This window comes from Grampus griseus (assembly GCF_964374135.1).
Source record: "Grampus griseus genome assembly, chromosome: 3".
Lineage (NCBI taxonomy): Eukaryota > Metazoa > Chordata > Mammalia > Artiodactyla > Delphinidae > Grampus > Grampus griseus.
In genome coordinates this window covers 168,159,030-168,183,953 of record NC_139019.1, presented here as the reverse complement: position 1 = coordinate 168,183,953, position 24,924 = coordinate 168,159,030, and the positions used below count along the sequence as shown (strand labels likewise).

Genomic DNA, 24,924 nt, shown 5'->3' with positions numbered 1-24,924 from the left:
CCCTGATGTCGGGTTGGGTCTGAAAGGCACAGCCCAGCCTTCCTGGGCTCTGGGCATCTCGCCACCCAGCACCAGGCTCTCCTGCCCGGGCGCGGGGACTGCAGCCGATGGTGCCCAGGGACAACTGTCTCAGGTGAGCGCGGCCAACTAGGACCACGAAGGGCTCTGCAGGACACAAGGCCGTCTGTCGCCAGGAGACACCCTAGCTCTCTCCCCGCCCTCCCTGCCCAGACAAGCTCCTGGCCGGCTGACCGCAGCGCGTGGGGTCGACTCCTTACCGAGATCTTCTTTCTATCCTCTTTGAGTCGCCAAGCCTCAGATCCTACTTCTTACGGCTCCCAATGGGAGAAAACGACTTAACAAATCGCCAGAAGGAAAACGGACACAGGGAGGATCTTCCTGCTCAGAAACTAAACTCAGGAATGGAAACTGGTTTTGGAGGAGCAGCCAAGGCAAGCCCGCCTTCCGGAGGAAAAGCGTTAGAAAGCCAGAGGCATCCCTGCAGCCAGAGACTGAGGCTCATGCGTTTCACACAGACATTTTAAACTTCCCGCGGATACGCCGCCGGCCTGGGGTCCGCACCCATCCTGCCTTCCTCATGGCTCTCTGGGGCTGCCCTAGCGCCTGGCCTCGCAGGCTGTGCCGTGGCCACGTCTGCTCGAGATCTGAAGACCTCTGGTCCCCGAGCAGAGAATGCTGTCTTGCAGACTTCCTACACGCTCCGCTCTAAGGCTGCAGCTTCCCTTCTCCAGACCTTCCCACCAGGTGACATCATCCGGCAGTGATGGACAACAGGGTGGCCATGACCCACCTAGCCTGGGGCCTGATGGACTTTTGTTTTTCCTTCGAGACAGCCGGGATGAGGCTGCTCTTCCTCCAGTGACCAGCGCTCTGAGGCTCCGCCAATGGGCTGGAGGTGCTGGCCACGCCTGTGCCCCCCGACAAACCCAGAACCTCCTGGATCTTTCCCTAGCGGGCTTTCTGGCCCCGCACCCCGAATCACTCACTTTGAATGTCGGCCAGTATGAAAGTCTTGCTGGGGTCACAGCTGGGATCGGGTCCAACTAAAGGGGAATTCTTTTCTTTGATGTTTTAATTCTCAAAAGGAAGCCAATCCCAACCCGAGTGCTTGAGAAAAGCTGCCAGAAGTGCGGCCTGTCCTACCTCCAAACTGCCGAACGAAGTTCCAGTCAAGTTAAAGCCGCATTGAGGGCGTTTGGAGAAGTAAGGGGAAAAGGGAGGAGTGGGGGGGTGGCAACAGGAGCTTTCCCTCCTCAACGGTCCCCAGAAGCCGAGTCCCTGCACTGTCATCTCTGCCAGCCCCGTCCTGCCACTCAAAGCCACCCAGAGGCAAAGACCTTTGCGCCCTCCTGGCCTTGGGGCCTACGATCACGTGGTGTCCCCAGCAGAGAAAGGTCTTATGCAGCTAAAATCAATAGGAATTAGTTGCTTTGCCCTTTTGTCAAATTACCAATCTTTTTTTATTTTCAAAAAGCTGATCACAGGAGAATTAGCTAAGAACGCTTATGGCACCCCCAATCCGGCGTCATGTTTTGGTTGTGGCTTGTCTGAGTACGAATTTATTTACAACGCTTACCCTCTGCCAGGCATGGTGGGGAGGACGTTACATACACTAAGCAGTTTAATCCCTGTTCCCCCCAAGGAGGGAGGCGCTGTCACCCCACTTTCACAAAGGAAGAGCCTGCCTTAATTTCCCTTCGCTGTGGAAGGACGTTTTTGCTGAGTGTAGAAGTCTAGATGGGTTCCCCCCTCTGCACCTTTTCGGCACTTTAAAGGTGTCAACTCACTGCTTTTTTTTTTTTCGGCCGTACCGCGCGGCTTGCGGGATCTCCATTCCCTGAACCAGGGACTGAACCAGGGTCATGGCAGTGAAAGCCTGGAATCCTAACCGTTGGGCCACCGGGGAACTCCCTGTTTGTTTTTAAAATGCCTATGAAGGTGACAAGCAGAGCAGGGCAGACCAGCAGGTTGACACACACTTACATGACTGTTGAGTAAACCGCTTTTGTGTGATGTGATCCCTTCGCTTTTTTGGAGGTTTTCAATCGCCATTTCAAGCTAAAGAAAATGTGCGCAGAAACAAAACAAAACAAAATGGAAAAAAAAAAACAAAAACGAAATCAGATGGTTAGCATTAGCCAAGATTGGTTTGTATTAATATCCAAATAAAGATCCGAGCGCCTACGAGATAGAGAGCAGGCTGGACGCAGGCGGGGCGTGGGGGGTGGGCGGGGGCAATGGGTTAGGTCGGGGGCTGAAGCCTCAGCAGGAGCGTTGCTTCATCACGTGCGGAGGAGCCCAGGAGCCCGTCAGACACCAGCAGCAGATGGGGTCCTACTGTCTACACTGGCAGCTGAGTTTTAACACGTCTGCATGTGCACATGCACAACGGGAATGCTTAGTCACTGCGTAAGTTCAAGTGTAAGCAAAGCCAGCACGATAACTGCCTGCTGCTCCCCAAATCCATCGTCTGCACTGGGAGAATCAGAGGACCACAGACCCGGGGACAGGTGATGGCACTGGCTTCCCGGCCAGCCTGCCCTGTTGCAAAGCCAGGGTCTCCCAGCTGGAGGGCTTTGGAAAAATACCAGTAGGCCACGACCCCAGCCCTGCCATTGGGAGGCGCAGGACCCTGGGGCCACGGAGATGAGACAGCTCACAGAGGGGTCCTCCTGGGGGAGGGCCTCCGAGATGGGTCCTCAGACCTCGCGGAAGCGAGGGCTGAGGGGCCATGGCAGGTCTATGCAAAGGAAGAGACACCCGGCCGAGTGTGGCAACCACCACATCTGAGCCCGACTTGTACATGAAAAATGCAAACATAAGCTCTGCTGGAGGCAGTGACCCTTAAACATCCAGGGGAGGCAAAGACCACAGAGACGATTCTGTAAAAAGCAGGCCCAACACTTTCAGAAAGTGCAGCTGGACCACTTCCCCAGAGCTGAGTTCAGGAACGAGGGGTTTCTGCTTCGCCCCCCACCTCTTCTGACCACTGTTGAGAACATCTACTCTTGCCACTGCTATTCAACACTGTACTGGAAATTCTAGCCAGGGTCATTAGGCCACAGAAGAAAATAAAAGGCATCCACAGAGGGAAGGAAGAAGCAAAACTACCTCTATTTGCAGATAGCATGATCTTAAATATGGAAAGGATCTCCCCAAAAACTATCAGCACCAGGGTTGCAAGATACAAGATCAATATACAAAAGTCAATTATATTTCTAAATAATGAACGATATGAAAATGAAATGGAGAAAACAATCCCATTTGCAATAATATCAGAGAGAATAAAATACCTAGGAATAAATTTAACCAAGGAGGTGAAATACTTGTACACTGAAAAAACTATGAAACACTGTTGAGAGAAATTAAAGACGACCCAAACAAACAGAAAGACGTCCTATGTTCATGGATTGGAAGACTTACTATTAAGATGGTAATACTGTCCTAATTGATCTGTAGACTCAAAGCAGTCTCTATCAAAATTCTCTACCAAGCTTCCAGCTGCCTTTTCAAATGGACAAGTTGATCTTAAAATTCATATGGCATTGCAAGGGACCCCAAATAACCAAAACAATCTCGAAAAGGAAGTACCAGGTCGAAGACTCACAAGTTCCCATTTCAAAACTGATTATAAAGTTACAGGAACCACAACAGTGCAGTACTGGGATAGGACAGACATACAGATCAATGGGATAGAATTGAGAGTCCAGAAATAAACCCATACATCTAGGGTCAACTGACTTTCAATAAGGGTGTTTAGACCAGTTAATGGAGGAAGAATACACTCTTCAACAAACGGTGCTGGGATAAATAGATAGTCACGTGCAAAAGAATGAAGCAGGACCCTTAGCTCACAGCATATACAAAAATCCACTCCAAAGGGATCAAAGAACTACATGCAAGAGGTAATCACATAAAATAAGGTTATCTCCATGACCTTGGATTTGGGAATAGAATCTTAGATATGACACCAAAAGCACAAACAAAAAATAAAAGATAAAAACTTTTAAAAAAGATATATTGGACTTCATCAAAATTAAAAACTTCTGTATGTCAAAGGACACTATAAAGAGAGTGAAGAGACAACCCACGGAATGGGAGAACATATTTGCAAATCATGTATCTAATAAGGGTCTTATATCCAGAATATTATAAAGAACTATGGAGACTCAACAACAAAATGATAAAATGACACAATTAAAAAATGAGCAATGAACGCCACATTGTTAATCACCTATGCTCCAATATAAAATAAAAAGTTTTAAAAAATGGGCAAAGGCCTGGAATAGGCATGTCTCCAATAAGCACATAAAAAGATGCTCAACATCATTAGTCATTAGGGAGATACAAACTAAAGCCACAGTGAGGTACCACTTCACACCCACTAGGTTGGCTATTAAGAGAGAAAAGAAAAGTAACAAGCGTCAGTGAGGATGTGGAGAAACTCGAACCCTCCTCAGTTGCTGGTGGGACTGAAAAATGGTTCAGCTACCGTGGCAAACAGCTGTTAAAATATAAACTCAGTTAAACCACATGACCCAGCAATTTCACTCTACCCAAGATAATTGAAAACAGGTGTTCAAACAAAAACTTGCTCGTAGCAGCCTGATTCATAACGGCAAAAAAAAGCAGAAAAATACAAATGTCAGTCACTGATGAATGGATAAACAAGATATGGTCCATACGTACAATTGAATATTATTCATTTCTAAAAAGGAATGAAGTTTTGACATATGTTACAATGTGGATGAACCTTGAAAACATGATGCTCAGTGAGAGAAGCCAATCACAAAAGGCCACGTGTTGAGTGATTCCATTTGTATGAAACGTCCAAAACAGGCAAATCCAGAGACAGAGAGCAGATTAGTTGCCGCGGGGCTGAAGGAGGAGGGAATGGGAGGTGACTACTAACTGGTACAGGGTTCCTTTGGGGGTGATGAGAATGTTCTGGAACTCGACAGGGTAATGGTTACAGAACATTGTGAATGTACCAAATGCCACTGAATTACATGATTAAAATGGTGCGTTTTATGTTATGTGAATTTTACCTCAATAAAAACTATACAACTAATTAAAAAGAACTTTAGTCTTTCTTGCAATTTGAATGGATCTTTCACCCACATGCACGGTTTTGTAACAACATGCACTGGTCACTTGGAAAATATTGGTTCACTGAGTTTGCAGATCTTCCAAATGTTGATACATTTCATCACACCGTATTGAAAAAAGTCACACTGGTTAATATCACTACCAACAACTTCGGCAAGATACCAGTTTCCCAAAATTCTGTTTTTTTGGTTTGAGAACATATTGACAATAAAACCTGTCGTGTTTTCCTCGATATGTCAAGCTCACAACCGTTCAGTTTTGAGAAAATGTGTACCAAATCTTCGAGTCTGGATAATTATAATTTGTCTGTCATCCTTTCGAGGAAAAACAGCGTTTCATGAAAAAAGTAGCTCGTTCTGCTCACAAGCCATTTGCCCGTGAGCTTTTCCTCAAGACTGTCATCGTATTTGGGGAACAAGCAGAAGCACTTTTCGTCACACAGAATATTAAGTGTTCTCGAGGACTGAGATTTAATAAAATTAATAATTTTTACTGCTTCATCAGGGAATTCTTGAGTGAAACTAGCATTTGGTATTTTTCTTTTCTTTTTTTTTTACTGTGCGTGCATGATGGTGAGGATTACAGTGACTTCTAGAGACTCTGATGTGTCCGCTCTGATTTGTGCACGGCTGTGTCAGCCGTGCTGGTTTTGCATCGTCGGGGCAAATGTCAACACGGGGAAAACAGCAACTAACGGGTTAGTATTATTGTGAAAACAGTTTTGATCTCGTGGAGCTCCTGAGAGGATGCTGGGGACACCCAGAAGTTTGCCAGACGTGTGTAAGACTGCTGAAAATCGTGCAGTTCCGAGTATTGCGGGAAAGAATACAAATGAACTTTTGCTTTGTAAGACCATCCTCAAAACCCCATAGCTATTAAATAGGGTCAGAACAAGCCCACTGATACCTTAAATTAACTTAATACACAGTGGAACCTCCCAAGGTGTTCACTGCGTTTTAAAATTAAGACGTCAGGTAAACCTCTGAAGGTGATGAAGTTCAGGACAACGTCACCAGTCCCCGTAGTTCAGATGGAGGGGTTGGTGCCCGGGAGTCAGGACCGGAGGCGCAGCGCAGTGCACCCAGAAGAGGGCGCTGTGGCGCCGCCTCCCAGCTCCAAGCTGAGGCCGTCCAGCATCCTTCAAAAAGGAGCATCTCACGCTTGAAGTCCGGGGGCTGGAGTGGGAGGCTTCCTTACGGACCTGACCGAGGGATTCTTACTGCACAAGTACAAGAGGCTTGATAAGTCCTCTCAGTGGCTGGAAAAGTCAGTGTTTAATCTTTAGATATACTTAAATGGAAATTAAATTTATACTTGACTGGAGTTTAATTTTTTGTTATTTAAAACATTTTATCAAAGTGGTACCTGCACAGGCCCACATGTCAAACTGTAAGGAAGAGCCAAGGATGGATGCAGAGGTGCCCCCTCGCTACCCCAGGGCCAGGCTGCTTTCCCTAAAATCGTTTCTGTTTTCCGAGCTTCTCAAAGATTTCTTTCCATCTTGGTATTATGCATACACTTGTCTACCTATTTCTTGACGTATCAGGAGCTTCATCTTTATTTCTGATTGGGTGCAGTGCAGCCCATATTCCTTTTTATTGGCCGTTTAATTTCACTGGTTTCTGCTGCGTGAATTACTAGCGGAATGCCTGGGGAAAAGGGCACACACATATGCTTTAGGCATTCGGGAGAAAGGAGGGGAGAAAATGCCTCACGACTTGTATCAAAGATACAGCGTTTCAAAAACTCAACGTGGTAGCAGAGTGCAGATAAGTTTTATTAACTCCCAAGTATATTAAAATTAGTCGGTTATTTAAACATTTTTAAAGGAATTTTAAAAACTCCTTTCCTTTCATATATAATCCTAGCAAAATTTTACCTGACATAAGGACTAGATTTGTGTCTTCTAAGTGAGGGTGGAGGTTACTTCTCCTCTGAATTCATTAGCATCCACTGTAATGGCCATTCCATTTATAACACAATAACCTCATTAAAATGACCTGCCAGGACTTCCCTGGTGGCACAGTGGTTAAGAATCCTCCTGCCAATGCAGGAGACACGGGTTCGAGCCCTGGTAGGGGAAGACCCCACATGCCACGGAGCAACTAAGCCCGTGGGCCACAACTACTGAGCCCGCGTGCAAGGAGAAGCCCACGCACCACAACGAAGAGTAGCCCGACTTGCCACAACTAGAGGAAGCCCGCGTGCAGCGACGAAGACCCAACGCAGCCAAAAAAAAAAAAAAAAAGACCTGCCAGGCCAAGGTCACCCCTGCAAAGGGCCAGCAATGACCAGTATCAAAGCAACACCTGAGGGCTTCCCTGGTGGCGCAGTGGTTGAGAGTCTGCCTGCCGATGCAGGGGACACGGGTTCGTGCCCTGGTCCGGGAGGATCCCACGTGCCGCGGAGCGGCTGGGCCCGTGGGCCATGGCCTCTGAGCCTGCGTGTCCGGAGCCTGTGCTCTGCAACGGGAGAGGCCACAACAGTGAGAGGCCCGCGTACCGCAAAAAAAAAAAAAGCAACACCTGTATCTCCAGGCTGGGTCTGCCATAATTCGATATCAGGACCACGCCTCCTGGGCCAGAAGTGGGAAGGCGGAGACGATGCTCCTGGAAAACCAGGGAGAAGCGGGGGTGAGGACAGAAAACTGCTGCAGTAAACGTCCTGTCCTAAAATACAGCTTATTATGTGACCACAGAAGGAGGAAATAAACGTTTAAATGTTTTATGAACGCTTTTGGAGCTTTAAAGAAAATGGAGAGTATTTAAAAGAACCAAAGTGTCATGGCTGGAGTTCTGAGGGCAGGGATAGAAATCACGGAATTCTGCCTGGAGTTAAGGGCCAGGTGGGAGGATGGAGAGAAGGGCAGGGCTCACCACTGGGGACACGGGGAGGCTGGCTGGGGGAAATGGGCATTTTCAATTTGTCCAGTTTTATTTTGCTAATTAAACATTAAAAAATTATGTAGTAATTTTATATGCACTTGCCATACAAAAACCCGATTAGGCCAGTGACATACCAGTCTCCTTCCAGGGCCAGGACTGGGGTGGCACCCATGAGGCGCCCAGGGCACCAAACTGAAGGAAGAGCTCATTGTCAAGGTCGTGCCGTGGCAGGGTCAGCCCCCGGAGGGGAACAACTCCCTAAATTTGGTGCCCTGGGCACCTCGCTTGCCCCGCCCCATCCCAGCCGCAGCTTCTCCCAGGCCTCCACCAACTCCCACTCAGGAGAGGAAGCCCCTCCCTTCCCTAACAGCCCAGTGTGCGTCCATGAGGGGGCGTGGCTGTGTGCCAATAAAACTTTATTTACAAAACCAGGGGGCCGGCAGAATTTGGCTGGAGGGCGGCGCTCTGCCGCCTCTGCCCCCAGGGATTTACTAAGCAATTGTAAATCACTCACACAATTGCATTGTACGGATTATACTTTACTGCTAAACTGATTTTTTACATTTTTAGGTAGAGAGGGGATCGTTGCACAGCACCATGGATGTCCTAAATGCTACCGAACTATGCACTTTAAAATGGTTAATTTTATGTTATATGAATTTTACCTCAATAAAAAATGTATAAGGTAATGCATGCATGTGGTTAAAATTCAAATAGAAGAAAAAGGTATAAAAAAAGCAAGTCTTCCTCTTTTCTTTCTACCTCACGGAGATAATCTTTTTTGGTAATCATTTTTACCAGCTAACATGTTTACTTCTTCTTGTAGTTCCTAGAACTTTAAAAAATATAGTTCTACTTCTTAATTTATCAATTGAAAAATTTTTAAGTTTGGAAATAACTCCAGATTGTATAAAAAGTTGCAAAAATAGCACAAAGCATTCCCTTCAGCCAGGCTCCCCAAATGTCAACATCTTCCGTGACCCGGAAATTAACCCCCACTCAACACTGTTAACCGATCGAATCACTTGATGAAAGTCCTGTTTGTGGACCAGGATCCAATCGGGGGTCACACACTCTGCTCATTTACATACGGAGCCACGAAAGAAAACAGTAGGAACACAAGGAACAGATGAAGGAAATTAGGACGAGGCTCTTATTAGATGGATGACCCATGTAGCCCTTGACATGGTAAGTGGGTTTGTGTTACTCTAAACAGGATGATGACTTCTCTGGTAAGTTAATTGAGACTTTTCAGAATAAGAACCGGAGTGCTTTCCAGTACGCATTCTTTAATTTTGTCACTTAAAGCAGAGCAGAGATGAACTTTAGATAGATCTTTCAAAGGGGCACTGCTCCCACCTTTGCAGAGAAACTTGCAAAACCACATTCAAAAGTGATGATATTGGGACTTCCCTGGTGGCGCAGTGGTTAAGAATCCGCCTGCCAATGCAAGGGACACGGGTTCGAGCCCTGGTCCGGGAAGATCCCACATGCCGCGGAGCAACTAAGCCCGTGTGCCACAACTACTGAGCCTGCACTCTAGAGCCTGTGAGCCACAACTACTGAACCCGCGAGCCACGACTACTGAAGCCCACGCGCCTAGAGCCCGTGCTCCGCAACAAGAGAAGCCACTGCAATGAGAAGCCTGTGCCCCGCGATGAAAAGCAGCCCCCGCTCACCGCAACTAAAGAAAGCCCGTGCACAGCAACGAGGACCCAATGCAGCCAAAAATAAATTTTTTTAAAAAAGGGATGATATCATTAGATGTTTGTCAAAACCCATAGAACGTACAACATAGGGTGAACCCTGATGTCACCAAGGGCTTTAGTTAATAATGATAATGGGTCAATATTGGCTTATCGGCTGTAACAGATGCACCAAACTTAGATGTTAATAATAAGGAAAACTGCGTGGGGTACAGGGTGGGGCATTACGGGAATTCTCTGTACAGCTGCTCGATTTTTCTGTAAACCTGAAATTGCTCTAAGAGAAAGTCTATTAAAAGGATAAAAAGTGATGATGAATTATTTATTTATGGCCAACCCACGGGGCTTGCGGGATCTTAGTTCCCCAACCAGGGACTGAAACCATGCCTCCTGCAGCGGAAGCACGAGTCTTAACCACTGGACTGCCAGGGAAGTCCAATGATGAATATTTTAGAGAAAAAGCGGATGTACTATTGGCGAAACTACTTTATCAAATAATGTGCTTTGGCCGGCAAACGTTTTGCTCTTGTGGTTGGACAAAAACTCTGTGCAGGGGGCGAGGAAGCTTCTAGTGAATGCCCAGTAGGCGTGTGCGTTCACAGTCCAGTCAAGATATCCTGGGTCTTCCCTGAAAACACAGGCTCCAGAGAAAAGCTGCTTAGCGGTTGGCGATCCGTCGTGAGCTGTGACGCTGCGTGGATGGTGCACCAGCCCCATGGGCCACCAGGAAGGGTCGCCGTGAGAATGGAGGTGCCCGAGTGGGAAGCCAGTCCACACACAGGGAGCCGTGGACGGTCCAGGGTCCCCGCTGGCCTTGACTCAGCACTCAGGACTGAAGCAGGTCCCTTACGGACACATCCACTCGAAGCGGCCGCAAGACCATCTTCCCAGCGAGCTGGATACAGGATAGAAGATTCGTCTCTTCTGTATCCACATGTGCTGGTGGTCAGAGCGAAGATGCTCGCTGGAGTTTCGAAAGCAGGAGCTGCGTTTCTGATGACTCAGCAAAGAAATGCCTATGATTTCAAGTGGCACATGTCAGGGATGTCTGCTGTAGCTTTAACACTGCAGAACTTGAATCTATCATTCCAGGGCCCCAAGTATTGTGACTTTTAAAAAATATATATATTCTTTTTCATATTCTTTTCCATTACAGTTTATTACAGGATATCGAATATAGTTCCCTGTGCTATACAGTAGGTCCTTGTTGTTTATCTATTTTATACATAGTAGTTTGTATCTGCTAATCCCAAACTCCTAATTTACCCCTCCCCTACCCGCTTTCCCCTCTGGTAACTGGAAATTTGTTTTCTATGTCTGTGAGTCTGTTTCTGTTTTGTAAATAAGTTCATTTGTATCACATTTTAGATTCCCCATATAAGCGATATCATATGATATTTGTCTTTCTCTATCTGGCTTACTTCACTTAGTATGATAATCTCTAGGTCTATCCATGTTGCTGCAAATGGCATTATTTCATTATTTTTTATGGTTGAGTAATATTCCATTGTATATATGTACCACATCTTCTTTATCCATTCATCTGTTGCTGGACATTTAGGTTGCTTCCATGTCTTGGCTACTGTAAATAGTGCTGCTATGAACATAGGGGTGCACAAATCTTTTTGAATTAGAGCTTTGTCTGGATATATGCCCAGGAGTGAGATTGCTGGGTCGTATGGTAGTTCTATTTTTAGTTTTTTGAGGAACCTCCATACTGTTCTCCATGGCGGCTGTGCCAATTTATGTTCCCACCAACAGTGTAGGAGGGTTCCCTTTTCTCCACACCCTCTCCAGAATTTATTATTTGTAGACTTTTTTTTAAACAAATTTATTTCATTTTATTTATTTATTTTTGGCTGCGTTGGGTCTTCATTGCTGCATATGGGCTTTCTCTAGTTGTGGTGAGCGGGGGCTACTCTTCATTGTGGTGCGCGGGCTTCTCATTGCGGTGGCTTCTCTTGCTGCAGAGCACGGGCTCTAGGCGTGCGGACTCAGTAGTTGTGGCGCACGGGCTTAGGCGCTCCATGGCATGTGGGAACTTCCCGGACCAGGGATCGAACCCGTGTCCCCTGCATTGGCAGGTGGATTCTTAATCACTGCGCCACCAGGGAAGTCCCTACTTGTAGACTTTTTAGTGATGGCCATTCTGACCCGTGTGAGGTGGTACCTCGTTGTAGTTTTCATTTGCATATTGCGACTTTTAATATTAAGATCTCAGTTTTTTCGAAGAAGACCCAAAGTGTTCCATGGGGCTGGGCTGCTGAGGCTCTGCTGCACACACCCAGACAGGAGGATTTTCCTCACTTGGGGGTGGAAGACATCGATGATGCTTTCTTAGGTGTGTTTGAAAATCACATCAGATGCCACAAAGCTTACAGAAGCTGAACGCAACCAGAGAAAGATGGAACCCATGTGCCGCCATCCTCCAAGGTGAAGCGCTGGCCCTTCCAGCTTCTGTGTAGCTCTTGCTTATGCACCAGTTGTCTAGCCTGCCTGAGCGGGGTCGCCAGGGCAGGCAGCCCCCAACCTCCGTGGGACTGGAGCACCCAGGGCCACCACTGCCTGTGTGCTGGCCCTCTCTGACTTCCTGGAAATGCAGAGTCCAACGGGTCTTCACCAGACCAGGTCCCAGAGCCCTGATGAGACATCGCAATGGTACATCCCCTCACGGACAGGGATGCTGTATTTTTATCATCTTCAAAATTGGATAGATGATTTGTCTTCATCAGCCTCCACTGCGTGGCCCAGGGGGGCCGCCTGCTTGGCATGGTGGCAGGGGGGCTTTTCCTCATGCAGCCCCGGAGCCCCCAGAGTCTCCCCTTGTTACAACCCAAAGAGCATACCTCTCAGCTTAGCATCTCTGCTCCATGGGGTCAAAAAAAAAAGCACAACAGGAAAAGTTATCAAAAACTTACCATTTGGGCAATTCACTTCTAAGATTTCAATACTGATGAAATTTTAACCAGAAATGAGATTCAAACAAATGTGTCACTGAAAGTCTGAAGTCCCTCACTGGGGCTGTAGGTGCCGATTTGCTCTGGTCTTCGTGCTCTGTTTGCAGGATTAACTTGAAGTCCCTGGAAACACAACTCTGACATAAGAAAACTGATAGACGTGAAATGCCGGATCCAGGAGCCATCGTTATTTCTGTCGCAACCTCAGGGCCAGTCCTGTTCCTGGCTCTTGGTTGGATCTCTGCTGATCCTTGTGAGATGTCCCCACACCAAAAGCAAGTCAAAAACCCACAACAGAGCAGAGGGAGTCTGGAGGCAGGTGCTCATCCAAGGTGATAACTCTTGGAGCTTTTGGGGCTGGGGGTGGGCAGGGTGTCAAAACATAGCCTGTTCGTGGATTTCCAAATGATTTAAAAACTCGATTCTTCTAGTGCAACCCAGACATCAGACTACAGTAACCAGGCGGCCCGGGGTCTGAGCTGCACATCTGTTTCCAGAGAGGCAGTGTGCACTGCAGAGAATATCATGACCTGTGACCTGCGACCCTAGCTTATTCACTATTATGAGTTGATGCAGTCTGCTGATATGGAGACGTCACATTCGTGAAACTTAATGTAGTCTGTGAGGAAGGCTTCTGATCAACGGCAGCTCTACACTCAGGTCTGCCAGCCAATCCTCTGAGGGTGTGCTGAGGACCCTGGAGGGCCCAAGTGAGGCAAGGGACAGGCTGGTGCCCCTGGGATGGAGTGGCAGGCACCATCCCACAGTCACCGCTCTAGACAGCAAATGACTTCTCTCCATGCCTGTCCTCAGAGCCAGGTCCTGGGGAGCACCCTGGACATAGAAAGGGAGAGAACAGCTAAGCTCAGAGGGCCTCTAATGTCAGGGTGACCCGGAAACACATCAGGACCAAGAGAACAGGGATGAGGCTCGAACATCATCTTCTATTTCAGATTAAGCCCACACAAAAATAGGAAGTTTTTTTTTTGTTTTTTTTTTTTGCGGTACACGGGCTTCTCACTGCTGTGGCCTCTCCCATTGCGGAGCACAGGCTCCGGATGCGCAGGCTCAGCGGCCGTGGCTCACGGGCCCAGCTGCTCTGCGGCATGTGGGATCCTCCCGGACCAGGGCACGAACCCGTGTCCCCTGCATCGGCAGGCGGGCTCTCAACCACTGCGCCACCAGGGAAGCCCAGGAAGTTATTTTTTAATTGACAATCAATCAATAAAATCCATCACATTCGTAGTCTAAAGAAGAAAAAACACGTGATCATATCAATAAGAAAGAAGCATTTGGCAAAACTCAACATCCAATTATGATGAAGACTCTCAGAAAACTAGGAATAGAAGGAAACTTCCTCAACCTGAAAAAAGGCATTTGTGAAAAACATACAGGTAACATTACACTTAGGGGTGAAAGACTGAAGCTTTTCCCCTAAGACTGAGAACAAGGCAAGGATGTCCACTCTCACCACTCTTACACAGCATCGTACTGGACGTTCTAGTCAGTGCAATAAGGCGAGAAAAAGAAATAAAAGTCACCCACACGGGAAAAGAACTAAAACTGTTCCTATTTGCAGACCACAAAAAACTCTTAGAACTAAAGACTGAGTTCAGCATGGTCACAGGAAGCAAGGTCAAGAACCAGAAATCAACCATACTTTTGTACACTAGCAATGAACAGTTGAAAACTGAAATTTCAAATCAGTACCATTTAAAATAGCTCCAGGGGACTTCCCTGGTGGTCCAGTGGTAAAGAATCCGCCTTCCAATGCAGGGGACGTGGGTTCGATCCCTTGTCAGGGAACTAAGATCCCACACGCCGCAGGGCAACTAAGCCCGTGCGCCACAACTACTGAGCTCGCGCGCCTCAACTAGAGTCTGCATGCCGCCAACTATAGAGCCCACGCGCCCTGGAGCCTGCGCGCCACAACTAGAGAGAGAACACCCGCACACCACAAGAAGCCCGCGCGCCGCAACGAAGAGCCCCCATGCTGCAGCTACGACCCAACATAGCCAAAAAAAAAAAAAAAAAAGCTCCAAAACCAAAAAATACCTAGGCATAAATATAACAAAATAAGTACAGGATCTGCATGCTAAAAATGACCAAATGCTGATGAAAGAAATCAAAGAAGAGCTAAATAAATGGAGAAAACACACCACGTTCATGGATTGGAAGACCCAACATAGTAAAGATGTCAATTCTCCCCAAATTGATACACAGCTTTAATGCTGTTTAATCAAAATCTCACTAGGAATTTTTTTTGGAAATAAAGATAAACTGATCTAAAATCTATATAGAAAATTCTAAATCTATATAAATAGCCAATATAATACTGAAGAATAAAGTGAGAGGAGCCAGTCTACCCATTTCTGGGACTACTCTTCACTGTGGTGTGCGGGCTTCTTATTGCAGTGGCTTCTCTTGTTGCGGAGCACGGGCTCTAGGCGCGCGGGCTTCAGTAGCTGTGGCATATGGGCTCAGAAGTTGTGGCTCACGGGCTCTAGAGCACAGGCTCAGTAGTTGTGGCACACGGGGTTAGCTGCTCCACAGCATGTGGGATCTTCCCGGACCAGTGATCGAACCTGTGTCCCCTGCATTGGCAGGCACTCTTCATCACTGCACCACTGGGGAAGTCCCAGGCCAATTGATTTTTGACAAATGTGGAAAAGCAATCCGATAAAGGACAGTGTTTTAACAAATGATGCTGGGACAACTGGTTGTTTCACATGCATAAAAATGAACCTCGACATAAACTTTACGTCTTATACAAAAGTTAGCTCAGAATGAAGCGGAGCTAAATGTAAAATGTAAAACTATAAAACTTTTCAAAGAAAACAGAGGAGAAAATGTTCACGACCTCGGGACAGGCGAAGAGTTCTCAGGCATGACATCAAAAGCACGATCTTTCCAAAAAAGAAAAACTGTTAAATTGGGTTTGATCAAAATTATCGGGAAAATTTTTTTTTTCTCTGCAAAAGACACCTCAAAAAAAAATTTTTTTTTTTTTTAAATTTTTGGCCGCAGAGCACAGCATGTGGGATCTTAGTTCCCCAACCAGGGGCTGAACCTGGGCTCCCTGCAGTAGAAGCGTGGAGTCTTAACCACTGGATCACCAGGGAAGTCCCCAAAAGACACTCTTAAGAGAATGAAAAAGCACTTTAAAGACTGGGAGAGAATATTTGCAAATCACATATCCGGCAGGGGACTTGTATCCAGAATATACAAACAATTCTCAAAATTAACAGTAAGAAAACCAACAACACAGTTAAAAAAATAAACAAACTTCAACTGACGTATCACCAAAGAACATACATGAAAGGCAAAGCCCCTGACCAGGTGCTGGCCATCGTTAGCGATTACGAAAATGCATAATGACAACCACAGTAAGATAACACCACACACCGATGAGAATGGCTAAAAAGAAAGATGCTGACAACACCCGACAACAAAAAATGCTGGTGACGAGGTGGGACGAGAGGAACTCACACCTGGCTGGGGGAGCTCGAAATGGTACCTCCCCCCCCCGGGAAAACACGGGTGGTTTCGGATAAAGTTAAACATACACTTACTGTAGGAGCCAGCAATCCCATTCGTAGGTATTGACTGACCCCAAAGAAAGGAAAACATGTGTCTATACATGAGAGTCCTTCTAGCTGTTTTATTCACAATCACGAAAAACTGGAAACAGCCCAAATGGCCCCGCAGCTGGTGAATGGAGGAACGAGCCGTTAGGGTCACGGATCATGACTCAGCAACAAGAAGGAACCACTGACTCACAGCACAGCTGGACGGGATCTCCAGGCTCCACACTGGGTGGAAGAAGCCAGTCACAAAAGGAATGTCCTGGATGATGCCCTTTATACGGCATCCCCACAGAGACAAAAGTACTGTGACGGAGAGCAGACCCACGGGTGCCAGGGCTTGAGGGTGAGAGGAGGTCGTGACTACCAAGAAACACCCGAGGGAGTTTTGGGGGTTATGCAACCATTCTGTGTACTGATGTGGGGACAGATACCCGAGTCTGTACGTGAGTCAAAACTCATGGGTCTGTGCAGCCCACACCGTCCACTGTACTCTGTGCTAATTTAAAAAATAAGAGTAAATATGGGAAATAGAGTTTTCAAAGCAGATACATCTTTAAAGCAGGTAAGCCACCGTTTTGGACAGAGGTGTGGGGTACCAGTCCAGTATAGCTCTGCTTGGGTTCAGCCCAGTTTTCGCGGGGATGTGTTGATCTCCGCCTGGGAGAGGCTGATGACGATGAGGACGGTCATGGTGGACCACCAGCGGCAGCAGCATCTCCCAGCACTGAGCTGCCTCCTCATCTGCAACGCTCCCAGCACTGGCTACAGCCATCTACCCTCTGTCTTTACCAAGGGAGGACCCGAGGTTCAAAGACGGGGGCGCTTGTCGTAGGCTAGTGGGGTTCCGACACCCGTGCTCCCGGCTGCCTTCTACTCACCGTCCCTGCTGCTGCCGGGAGTCTATTCAGGGCCTAACCTGCTGCCCCCGAGAGCCTGGGACGTACATACCGTAGCGGGTGATGAGCGGGATGTGTGCGCCAGGGAGTGCCGGGTGCCGTCCATGCCCCCGTGGATGAGGTAGGCTCCCGTGCCGGAGACGATGGGGCTGCCCCCGACATCCATGGTGATGCCCACCATGCTGTGGGCGGGGACTGCCGTCGGGGAGGAGCCTGCCACGGTCACCTGGGCACCGCCCGGGGCCTCGAAGTACGACGCGGAGCTGCTGGGGGCGTACATCTGGGGTTCGGGGTTGTAGGCATACGCCGTCCGCCTGGCGGGAGAGAGAAGGCTTCACGTAAACGCCGGAAACCACGGCGCTGAGCACGTGGCTAAGTCAGACCCGGCTGTCAATACAGCGAGTTCACAGCCACGGTCTCCGACACAGCCATGGTCTCCGAAAGCATTCGGGATCCCAGCTGATCCCTCAGCAGCTTGTCATTTACAAACCGCACGTGCAAATTGCACTCGACGGGGGCGGGGCTTGGTGGGTGGGGCGGGGCTTGGTGGGTGGAGCAGGGCTGGACCTGACCCTGGTTACTGGAGGTCTACCCCTGGGATAAGACCACGTAGAGCTGTACACACACACACTCGTGTGCACACGTGCGCCTAAAGGCTGTGAAGCTGAATATGTCCCGATGTGGTGCCCTGGTTTTGATACCATCCTGCAGTCATAGAAGATGTCACCACCGGGGTTGCGGAGGCTGGGTGAAAGGTACAAGGGACTCTGGGCTAATTTTGCAACTTCCTGGGAGTCTCTAGTTCTTTCAAACCAGAAAGTTCTTTTAAAAAAAATGTAATTGCATAATAAAAAGAATGTCTAAGGGATTCCAAGAATTTGTCTGAAATCCTTTAACATCTGGATCAAATCATTAACCATGTCGGTTGATGTACATCCGGCCGCAGTGAAAGCCGGTCAGTAGGGGTTTTTCCTCAGGGGTGACTGAGGGAAGGCCCCTCTGGGGGACAGGGCAGCCTCTCCGGCCCCCGGGGGACGTCCTGTCTGACCGCAGTGCAGTGGAGCCAGGATGCTGCTGCGGAGGTTCCCCCAGAGCCTGCTGGGGGCTCACAGGCTTCACACGCGCTCCTCTGGGTCAGTGTGCGTCATGCCTTCAGTGTTGTGCTGCGGGCGCCCACGACTGCAGCAATCACATCTCTTTAACCACAACCAAACCCTCCCGCACCCTCAGGACGGGAGTCGTGGAAACCAGAGGCAGAAACAAGCAAAAGGACGCGCGTCCCGAGCACAGTGAGCTTCTGGGAAACGCATCATTTTCTGCCCCAAGCATCACGGAGTTTGAAGGCAGAAAACCCTAGACGTCCTTGACAAATGGAAGATCAAGTTTTACCAACATCAGAAAAAGCCAGAGGTTAACAGAGGCCAGGATGAGAAAGCAGAGATGGACACGGTTTCTGGATTGCAAAGGATATCTTCAGACTTCGAAGGTGGATTGGTTTTTTGGGTTTGTTTTTAAAGACTGCCTTTTCTAGAAGTGAAAGTATAACAGTCTGTGATTTCTGAAATCTCCACCAGGCTGTGATGTCCTTATGCCATTGTAATAGTTGGGACACATCACCCGAAGGGTAAGGGAAAGGATTCTGTGTAAACACATCCCCAAGGGAGCTCAGTGGGCGTCGTGACAGAAGGTTGGGATGTGGCCTACAGTTGGTTCCCTGTGAGGCCCCTTTCGGGGGAGGGGGAGGACACCACGTACAAGGCTCCGTTGGTGTAGACGGCTTCCCCCCCTTCCACGTACTGCACCTGGGGGGGATACACGTGCTGCACGGGCTGGACCTGAAACAACAGCAGATACTTGGTGTTACACGGAGTCTTCCTTGCTCAGGACTTCCAGATTATTCAGGCAGAAATATCTCCTATTGCCTTTTGTGAACACTTAGCAGCACATCACAGTTGTCCTGCCCCCAGCTGGCACTTCTAAAAAACCCAGGGGAGATAGTCACGTCAAGGCCACGTATTCCGGATGAGCCCAAACGGAAATGGAACCGCAGCGGGTCTGGGCCCCTATTCTGTGCGGGGAGGAGCCCAGCTCAGAGCAAAGGTGCAGAGCAGGGCTGGGGGGATGCCTGCGGTCTGCTGGCCACTGGGCAGAGGGGCCAGTCTTGCTGGACAGCAGACGCCAGAGACGTGGACGGAATGCGGACCTCGGAGCGCCCGATGCCCCCACGGCCCCTTGGCAGGGGAGGGGACTCAAGCTGCTCGTACGCTCCACCGCCCCCCGCCACTCTTTTCGGTGACCCTGGAGGCCGTCCCCAGCAACGGGTCGGGGTCCTGGCAGCCACGCTGGAAGAGACTCTGAAGGTCTGAGCAGAATTAGCAGGAGCGCGGTACCTGGAGTGGGGCGGGGGGGTGGAGAGAGGAGGCCGGTGGGAAGACCCCTCCCTCGTTGGTCAGTTCACAGCCTCAGCTGATGACCCCCAAGGGACTCGGGCCCTGCTGGTGGAGGCCCAGAGCTCTGTGTGCAGAACTTCGGGACCCCACCGCAGAGGGAGGCTTAGCGGGTCCCTGATTCAACCTTGTTTGCGGGTGAGAAAATCGAGGGCCAGTCTCATCGTGCCCTCTCTGTAGGCCTTCTCATGCAGCAGCAGGACAGGGCCGATTCCCACCTCTGAGGACAGCCCAACCTGGGGGACATATGCACACACACAACCCCCTTTGTCTTAGCAGACTGGGTAAGATGCAGAGGTCAGCCCTCAAGTCTGGGTGGCCCAGGAGAAACAGCAGGCACAGGCCCAACCCCACAGAGGAGGGCAAGCTTCTGGAATCACAGGAGTCATGGTCGCCCCTCCCTCAAGGAGCTAAAGCAGGGCCGCTGGTTCCCTGCTAGCCCCCCACCCCCACCCCCATGCCTTCGCTTCTCCCCTAGGACCCCGAAAATCACACAGCACCAGGCAAACATCTCTAAACACCCTACTACTCTGGGCAGGAGCCCCTCGAAGGGAGAGGTGTGTCCTCTGGGGTCTCGCCATCTCCATATGCTCCTGGTTCCTTTCAGGCAGGAGCCTGAACGAATTTTAATTCAGCATCTTACAGAGCAGGGGTCGGCAAATTCTGGCCCTCGGGTCAAATCCGGCCCGCACGTTCTTATAAATAAAGCTTTATTGGCACACAGCCACACCATTCCTTTGTGACTTTCGCGAGTGTTGCATGGTTGTGCCAGAGACCATCTGGCCTGTAAAGCCAAAAAAGAAAGATGTACGGTAGGCCTTTCCCAGAAGAGGTCTGCCAACCCCTGCTCAGATCACACCGCCTGTCTGAGCTGATGATCTGGGCTGCGATTTGGCTGGTGAGCCCACACATTCAAGCTTTCTTCTCAAATCATTTAATTTCACAAGAAGTGCCCGTCTGAGGGTCCAGCACTTGCCTGCAGATGAGTTTGCCTCCCCAGGGGGCTCGGTGCTCCTCCAATCCAGAAACCTCCTCTATCTGCCTGTGTGTCTACCGCTGCACCCCATGCTCTATCTAGGGGCTCGCCTGTGCCCCAAAGGCTGAATATCTGAATGAATGAAAGATCATAAGTTTTCTTCGCTTGATGCAACCTATCTGCAGCAAAAGATTTTTTTTTTTTAACACAGCTTCCAAAAGAACTTTCTGGTAAGGAACTGAACACATCAAACGAAAAGGAACAGCGACAACAGAAAAGCATGCATCATCGTTCAGACAGGGCTCCAAGGTGCTACGTGCCAACCTCGTCCCGAGTCACCTGTGCTGTGGTTACCTGCTGTGGCACCTGCTGCACTCTGGGGAGGGAGATGGGCTGCATCTGAGCCCCCTTGGGAGCCGAGCCTGCTGCGTGGACCAACACCCTCTAAAAGGGAAGGAAAGAGGACATTTAGGCTTGTCAGAGGTTAGTCCTGGAAACAAACACAGGTCACAGCTCAACTGCGCCCACTGTCGCTTTATGGAAACATAGCGGGACGGGTAGGAAAGGAGAGGTGGGCGCACACACACGCAGCTCAGGCTGACTGAGGCGGGCACAGTGGGGACTTGAGCACACGTGCACACACACGCACACACACACACACACACACACACACACCCAGCAGCTTTGCCTCCTTGGGGTCGATAGTCATCAAGGTAACATGGGCTGAGAGCTGGATGCCGAGGCTGGTCGTCCACACCACCTCCTCCGCCGGACGAGCTGGGTCACACCCCATCGTTTCTCAGTATCCCCTGGACCTGTCCCCATTTTACACACGAGGGAAAAGGAAGCCTAGAATGGTCAAGGCCAGGTCTATGTCCTGCGGCCTCAGCATCAGAAGTTCTACAACCCAGACTCAGTCCAGGCCCCTCCTGGACTCCAAGACTGCTCTCTGGGCCCCTGAGCCATCTTCCCAGTGTGGCTTTGTCACTTGGCCTGGAGGACTGGTTGGACAAAGCTAGGAAAACATGAAGGATCAAAACGTACCCTCAAGGTGAGGGAGGAAATAGAGCGCTTTGCTTCTGTAAAGGCTGGGCTTTGGAAGTCATCAACTGTGAGTCTATGGTCGTCCCACTTGGACCCTAAGTATCACCAGTTGTGGTGATTCTGCGGGGCTTGGCTTTATAAAACACCACTGTTCTAATAAGAATTCAATACACTCGGCCCTCCAGAGGCAAAGAGAACACAGATGGTACAGAAATCAATAGGGTGGACGGATAAACCCACATGGGAACATCACTCAGCCAGAAAAAGGAGAGAAGCAATGACACTCGCTACAATGTGAATGGACCTTGAGAACATAACGCTCAGTGAGAGAAGCCAGACACAAAAGGCCATGCAGTGTGTGATTCCATTTACATGAAGCGTCCAGAACAGGCAACTCCACGGGGACAGAGAGTGCATTCGTGGTTGCCAGGGGCTGGGGGAGAGGGATGGAGGGTGACTGCTCATGGGGACGGGGTTTCTTCTCTGGGGGATGAAAATGTTCTGGAACTAGACAGAGGTGGAGGTCGCAAAACACTGTGAATGTCTTAAATGCCACTGAATTGTTCACCTTAAAATGGTGAATTTTGGGCCATGTGAATTTCGCCTCAAATAAATAAGAATATTAAGGATATACACGCACACACTCCAAAGCTGAGCTGTCCAATACGGAAGCTACTAGCTGTGTAGCCCTGTGGATGCTGAAATTTACTTCCATTTAAATGAATTGCAGAATTCAGTTCCTCAGCAGCACTGGCTACATTGCCAGTGCTCGGAGCCTGGTGGGGCTGGTGGCAGAACACGCCCAATGTGGTGGGAAGTCCTGGTGGATGGCCAGGGCTGAGAGTGGAAGCAGGAAGAGTGCATCATGGGGACAGTGGGAGCAAGAACGTCCCTTACTGGGGATGAACTGGGTGCTCACTGTTTAGGGAGTGCAGTGCAGACTGCAGGCGAGAGAGGTGCCCGACGGGGGCGGGGACACAACCATCGAGGCAGGGGTGCGGGGCTGGATCCATCTCCATCAGGGACTGGAGCCCTGGAGCCTGGGATGTACACGGTGGCCATGGCAGGACCCTGGGACCAGTCAGCCTGCAGCCGCTACAGTGAAGGCAGCCGCCACTCAGGCCCAGGGGCGCCTGAGACGGGGGTTTGGTGAGATGGTGGAGGGCTCCATGGGGTGGAGGGCTCACGCATCAGGCTCAGTGGGCAAGGAAACAATCAATTAGACCACACTGCAAGTGATCACGCCCTCTTGGCACCCATGCTGGGGCCGCCACACTTCCAAGAAATAAATGCTAAACATGTCCAACTACACATTCTAAACTGAATAAACGGCTTTGATGTTTGCCTTTTGGCTTTTGCTGAATTGCGTTTTTTGGGGTTTTTTTTTGTTTGTTTGTTTGTTTGCCATAATCAATTCTTTCTGTCGTGCTCCTAACTTTTAGATTTGTAAATCATAGATGATCACGTGGCCACAGTGGACCTCCGCACATGTCTATGATTTTGGTCTGTTCTGTTACCTTCGGTTTCTGGTAGATTTATGTCACTAATTTTATGTTTATGTCTACTTAATGGTGTATTTCAATCCACTATAGAAATCTAGAAGTTGGGAGAGCCTTAATGTGAAAATTCTCTCTCTGCAAATTTTAAAGAATATACCGATTCTAATACTAGATTCAATTAATGAACCAAATCCTAAGAATTCTCACTTCTCTTTTGCCTTATGGATAGAAAGGCTTTCTGTGTAGAAGGGTCATTTCCAATGTACAAGAAAACTACCACTAGCAGATAAGAATGGACTAAATCAAAGTCGGGGAAGGGCTTTCTTTGTGAGTTTGGATCATCGATTCCTTGGTGGGACCATTTTACAACAAACAGTGAAAAAGTCTAATAACATGGGGTGAGGAAGGAAAATGAGGGTGCGATGCAACAGCAGCAGCCATGGAGCTGAGAAGTCAATTCAGAAAAATAGAGATTCCTCGCTCTGCTGATTCAAATGTTTTTCAAAACCAAGGTGGACGCATCCCCACCCTGGCTGCGCTGGTTTTCCCGGAGCGGCCTGAGCGGCAGGCGGCTGGTCCCTTACCTGTGGCGAGGCTGGCACAGGCTGGGCCACAGGCGCCTGGGCTGCTGACGAGGGACACAGAGCCACGGAAGCCGGCGAATCCGATCCACCCTCTGAATTCTGCATGCTCAGTTCTAAAGAGAGGCGGAGAGAGAGTGAGTGGGGCAGGGCTGTCTTCACGAAGCCCAAAGAGGCAACATACACGATAGGCGAGCGGTCATGACCTGCAGTCTTCCAAGTCCAAATGCAGGGATCCTGGCCAGACTAGGTAAGGAAGGGGAAGCGGGGAAGAGGTTGCACAACTGTTCCATAAGAAGAGAGAAGGGAGGGGGCAGGGGATGTTTGTCCAAATATAAACCTGAAAAAATAGCTCTGCAGGAATTCCTGAATGCAGGGGACAACAGCTCCCCCTTTCCGATCTGATCGGGCTCATACGACTTCTTTACTCATTTACCGACAAAACCAAAAGCTCCTGGGGGATGCTGGCCATCTGCGGAGCTACTGCACCCCAAACTATAAGCGCATCCTCCTAGGGCAGGGTCTCCCCCTCGGCACTGCTGCCACTGGGCAGGTCATTCACGTTCTGCGGGACCACCCTGGGCCCTGTGTGGGGCGGAGCGGCATCCCGGGCCCCACCCACTTGATGCCAGGAGCACGCCCAGTCGCGACCACCACAGATGTCGCCAGACATTGCCCAGTGTTCCTGGGGGGGCGGGGGGGGATGGATTCAACGCTGGTTAAGAATCACTGGTTTAGGGAGAAAAAAGGTGATAGCAGAGAAAGAAATGGCTCATCCCTTGGGGCTGGAGAAAAATCCTCAGGCATTTCAGCAATAAGAAAAAGTGCCTTCTGCTCCTTTGCCCATGAGAAAGCAGACGAGTACGTTTCTCTGCAGCCAGGTGTAGATATCTTTCAAGAAGGTAATTTAAAAATTCTCCACCAAGATTCATTTAATCTCAGCACGCAGTGGCAGACGATAGTCACTCCAGGAAAATGCTGAAAGTCAAACCCTGTTCACTTTTTAATAAACACTGGCTACCTTAAGTCTTTGGAGAAGCAGTTCAATCCGCAAACTGCATAGAGGTGGTTTTGTGGTCACACACACCTGTCCCCATCCCTGTCCCGTCCTGGCTGCGGCTCTGAGCACATCCCCCCAGGAGTGAAGTCTCCCAGCTCCTGACCCCCAGGGAGGCCTGGACAGCATGGCACATACCACGGTGCCCAGGACCTACGG

General features: G+C 49.3%; 1 protein-coding gene across 2 annotated transcripts in view; it reads right to left on the bottom strand.

Annotated features, from left to right (window-relative positions):
* The window catches only part of RFX2 (regulatory factor X2), a 99,471-nt gene that overhangs the window by 23,066 nt on the left and 51,481 nt on the right, over positions 1–24,924 (bottom strand). Inside the window, exons 2-6 of one of the 2 annotated variants that reach the window (XM_082651214.1) lie at positions 23,712–23,824; positions 20,939–21,028; positions 18,917–18,996; positions 17,214–17,475; positions 2,005–2,079 (exon numbers count right to left, since the gene is read on the bottom strand). In XM_082651214.1, the coding sequence (XP_082507340.1) occupies positions 2,005–2,079; positions 17,214–17,475; positions 18,917–18,996; positions 20,939–21,028; positions 23,712–23,816 (612 nt within the window). In that variant the 5' untranslated portion in view covers positions 23,817–23,824. The remainder of the gene's footprint in view (positions 1–2,004; positions 2,080–17,213; positions 17,476–18,916; positions 18,997–20,938; positions 21,029–23,711; positions 23,825–24,924) is intronic. The other variant, XM_082651215.1, reaches the window with a different exon arrangement.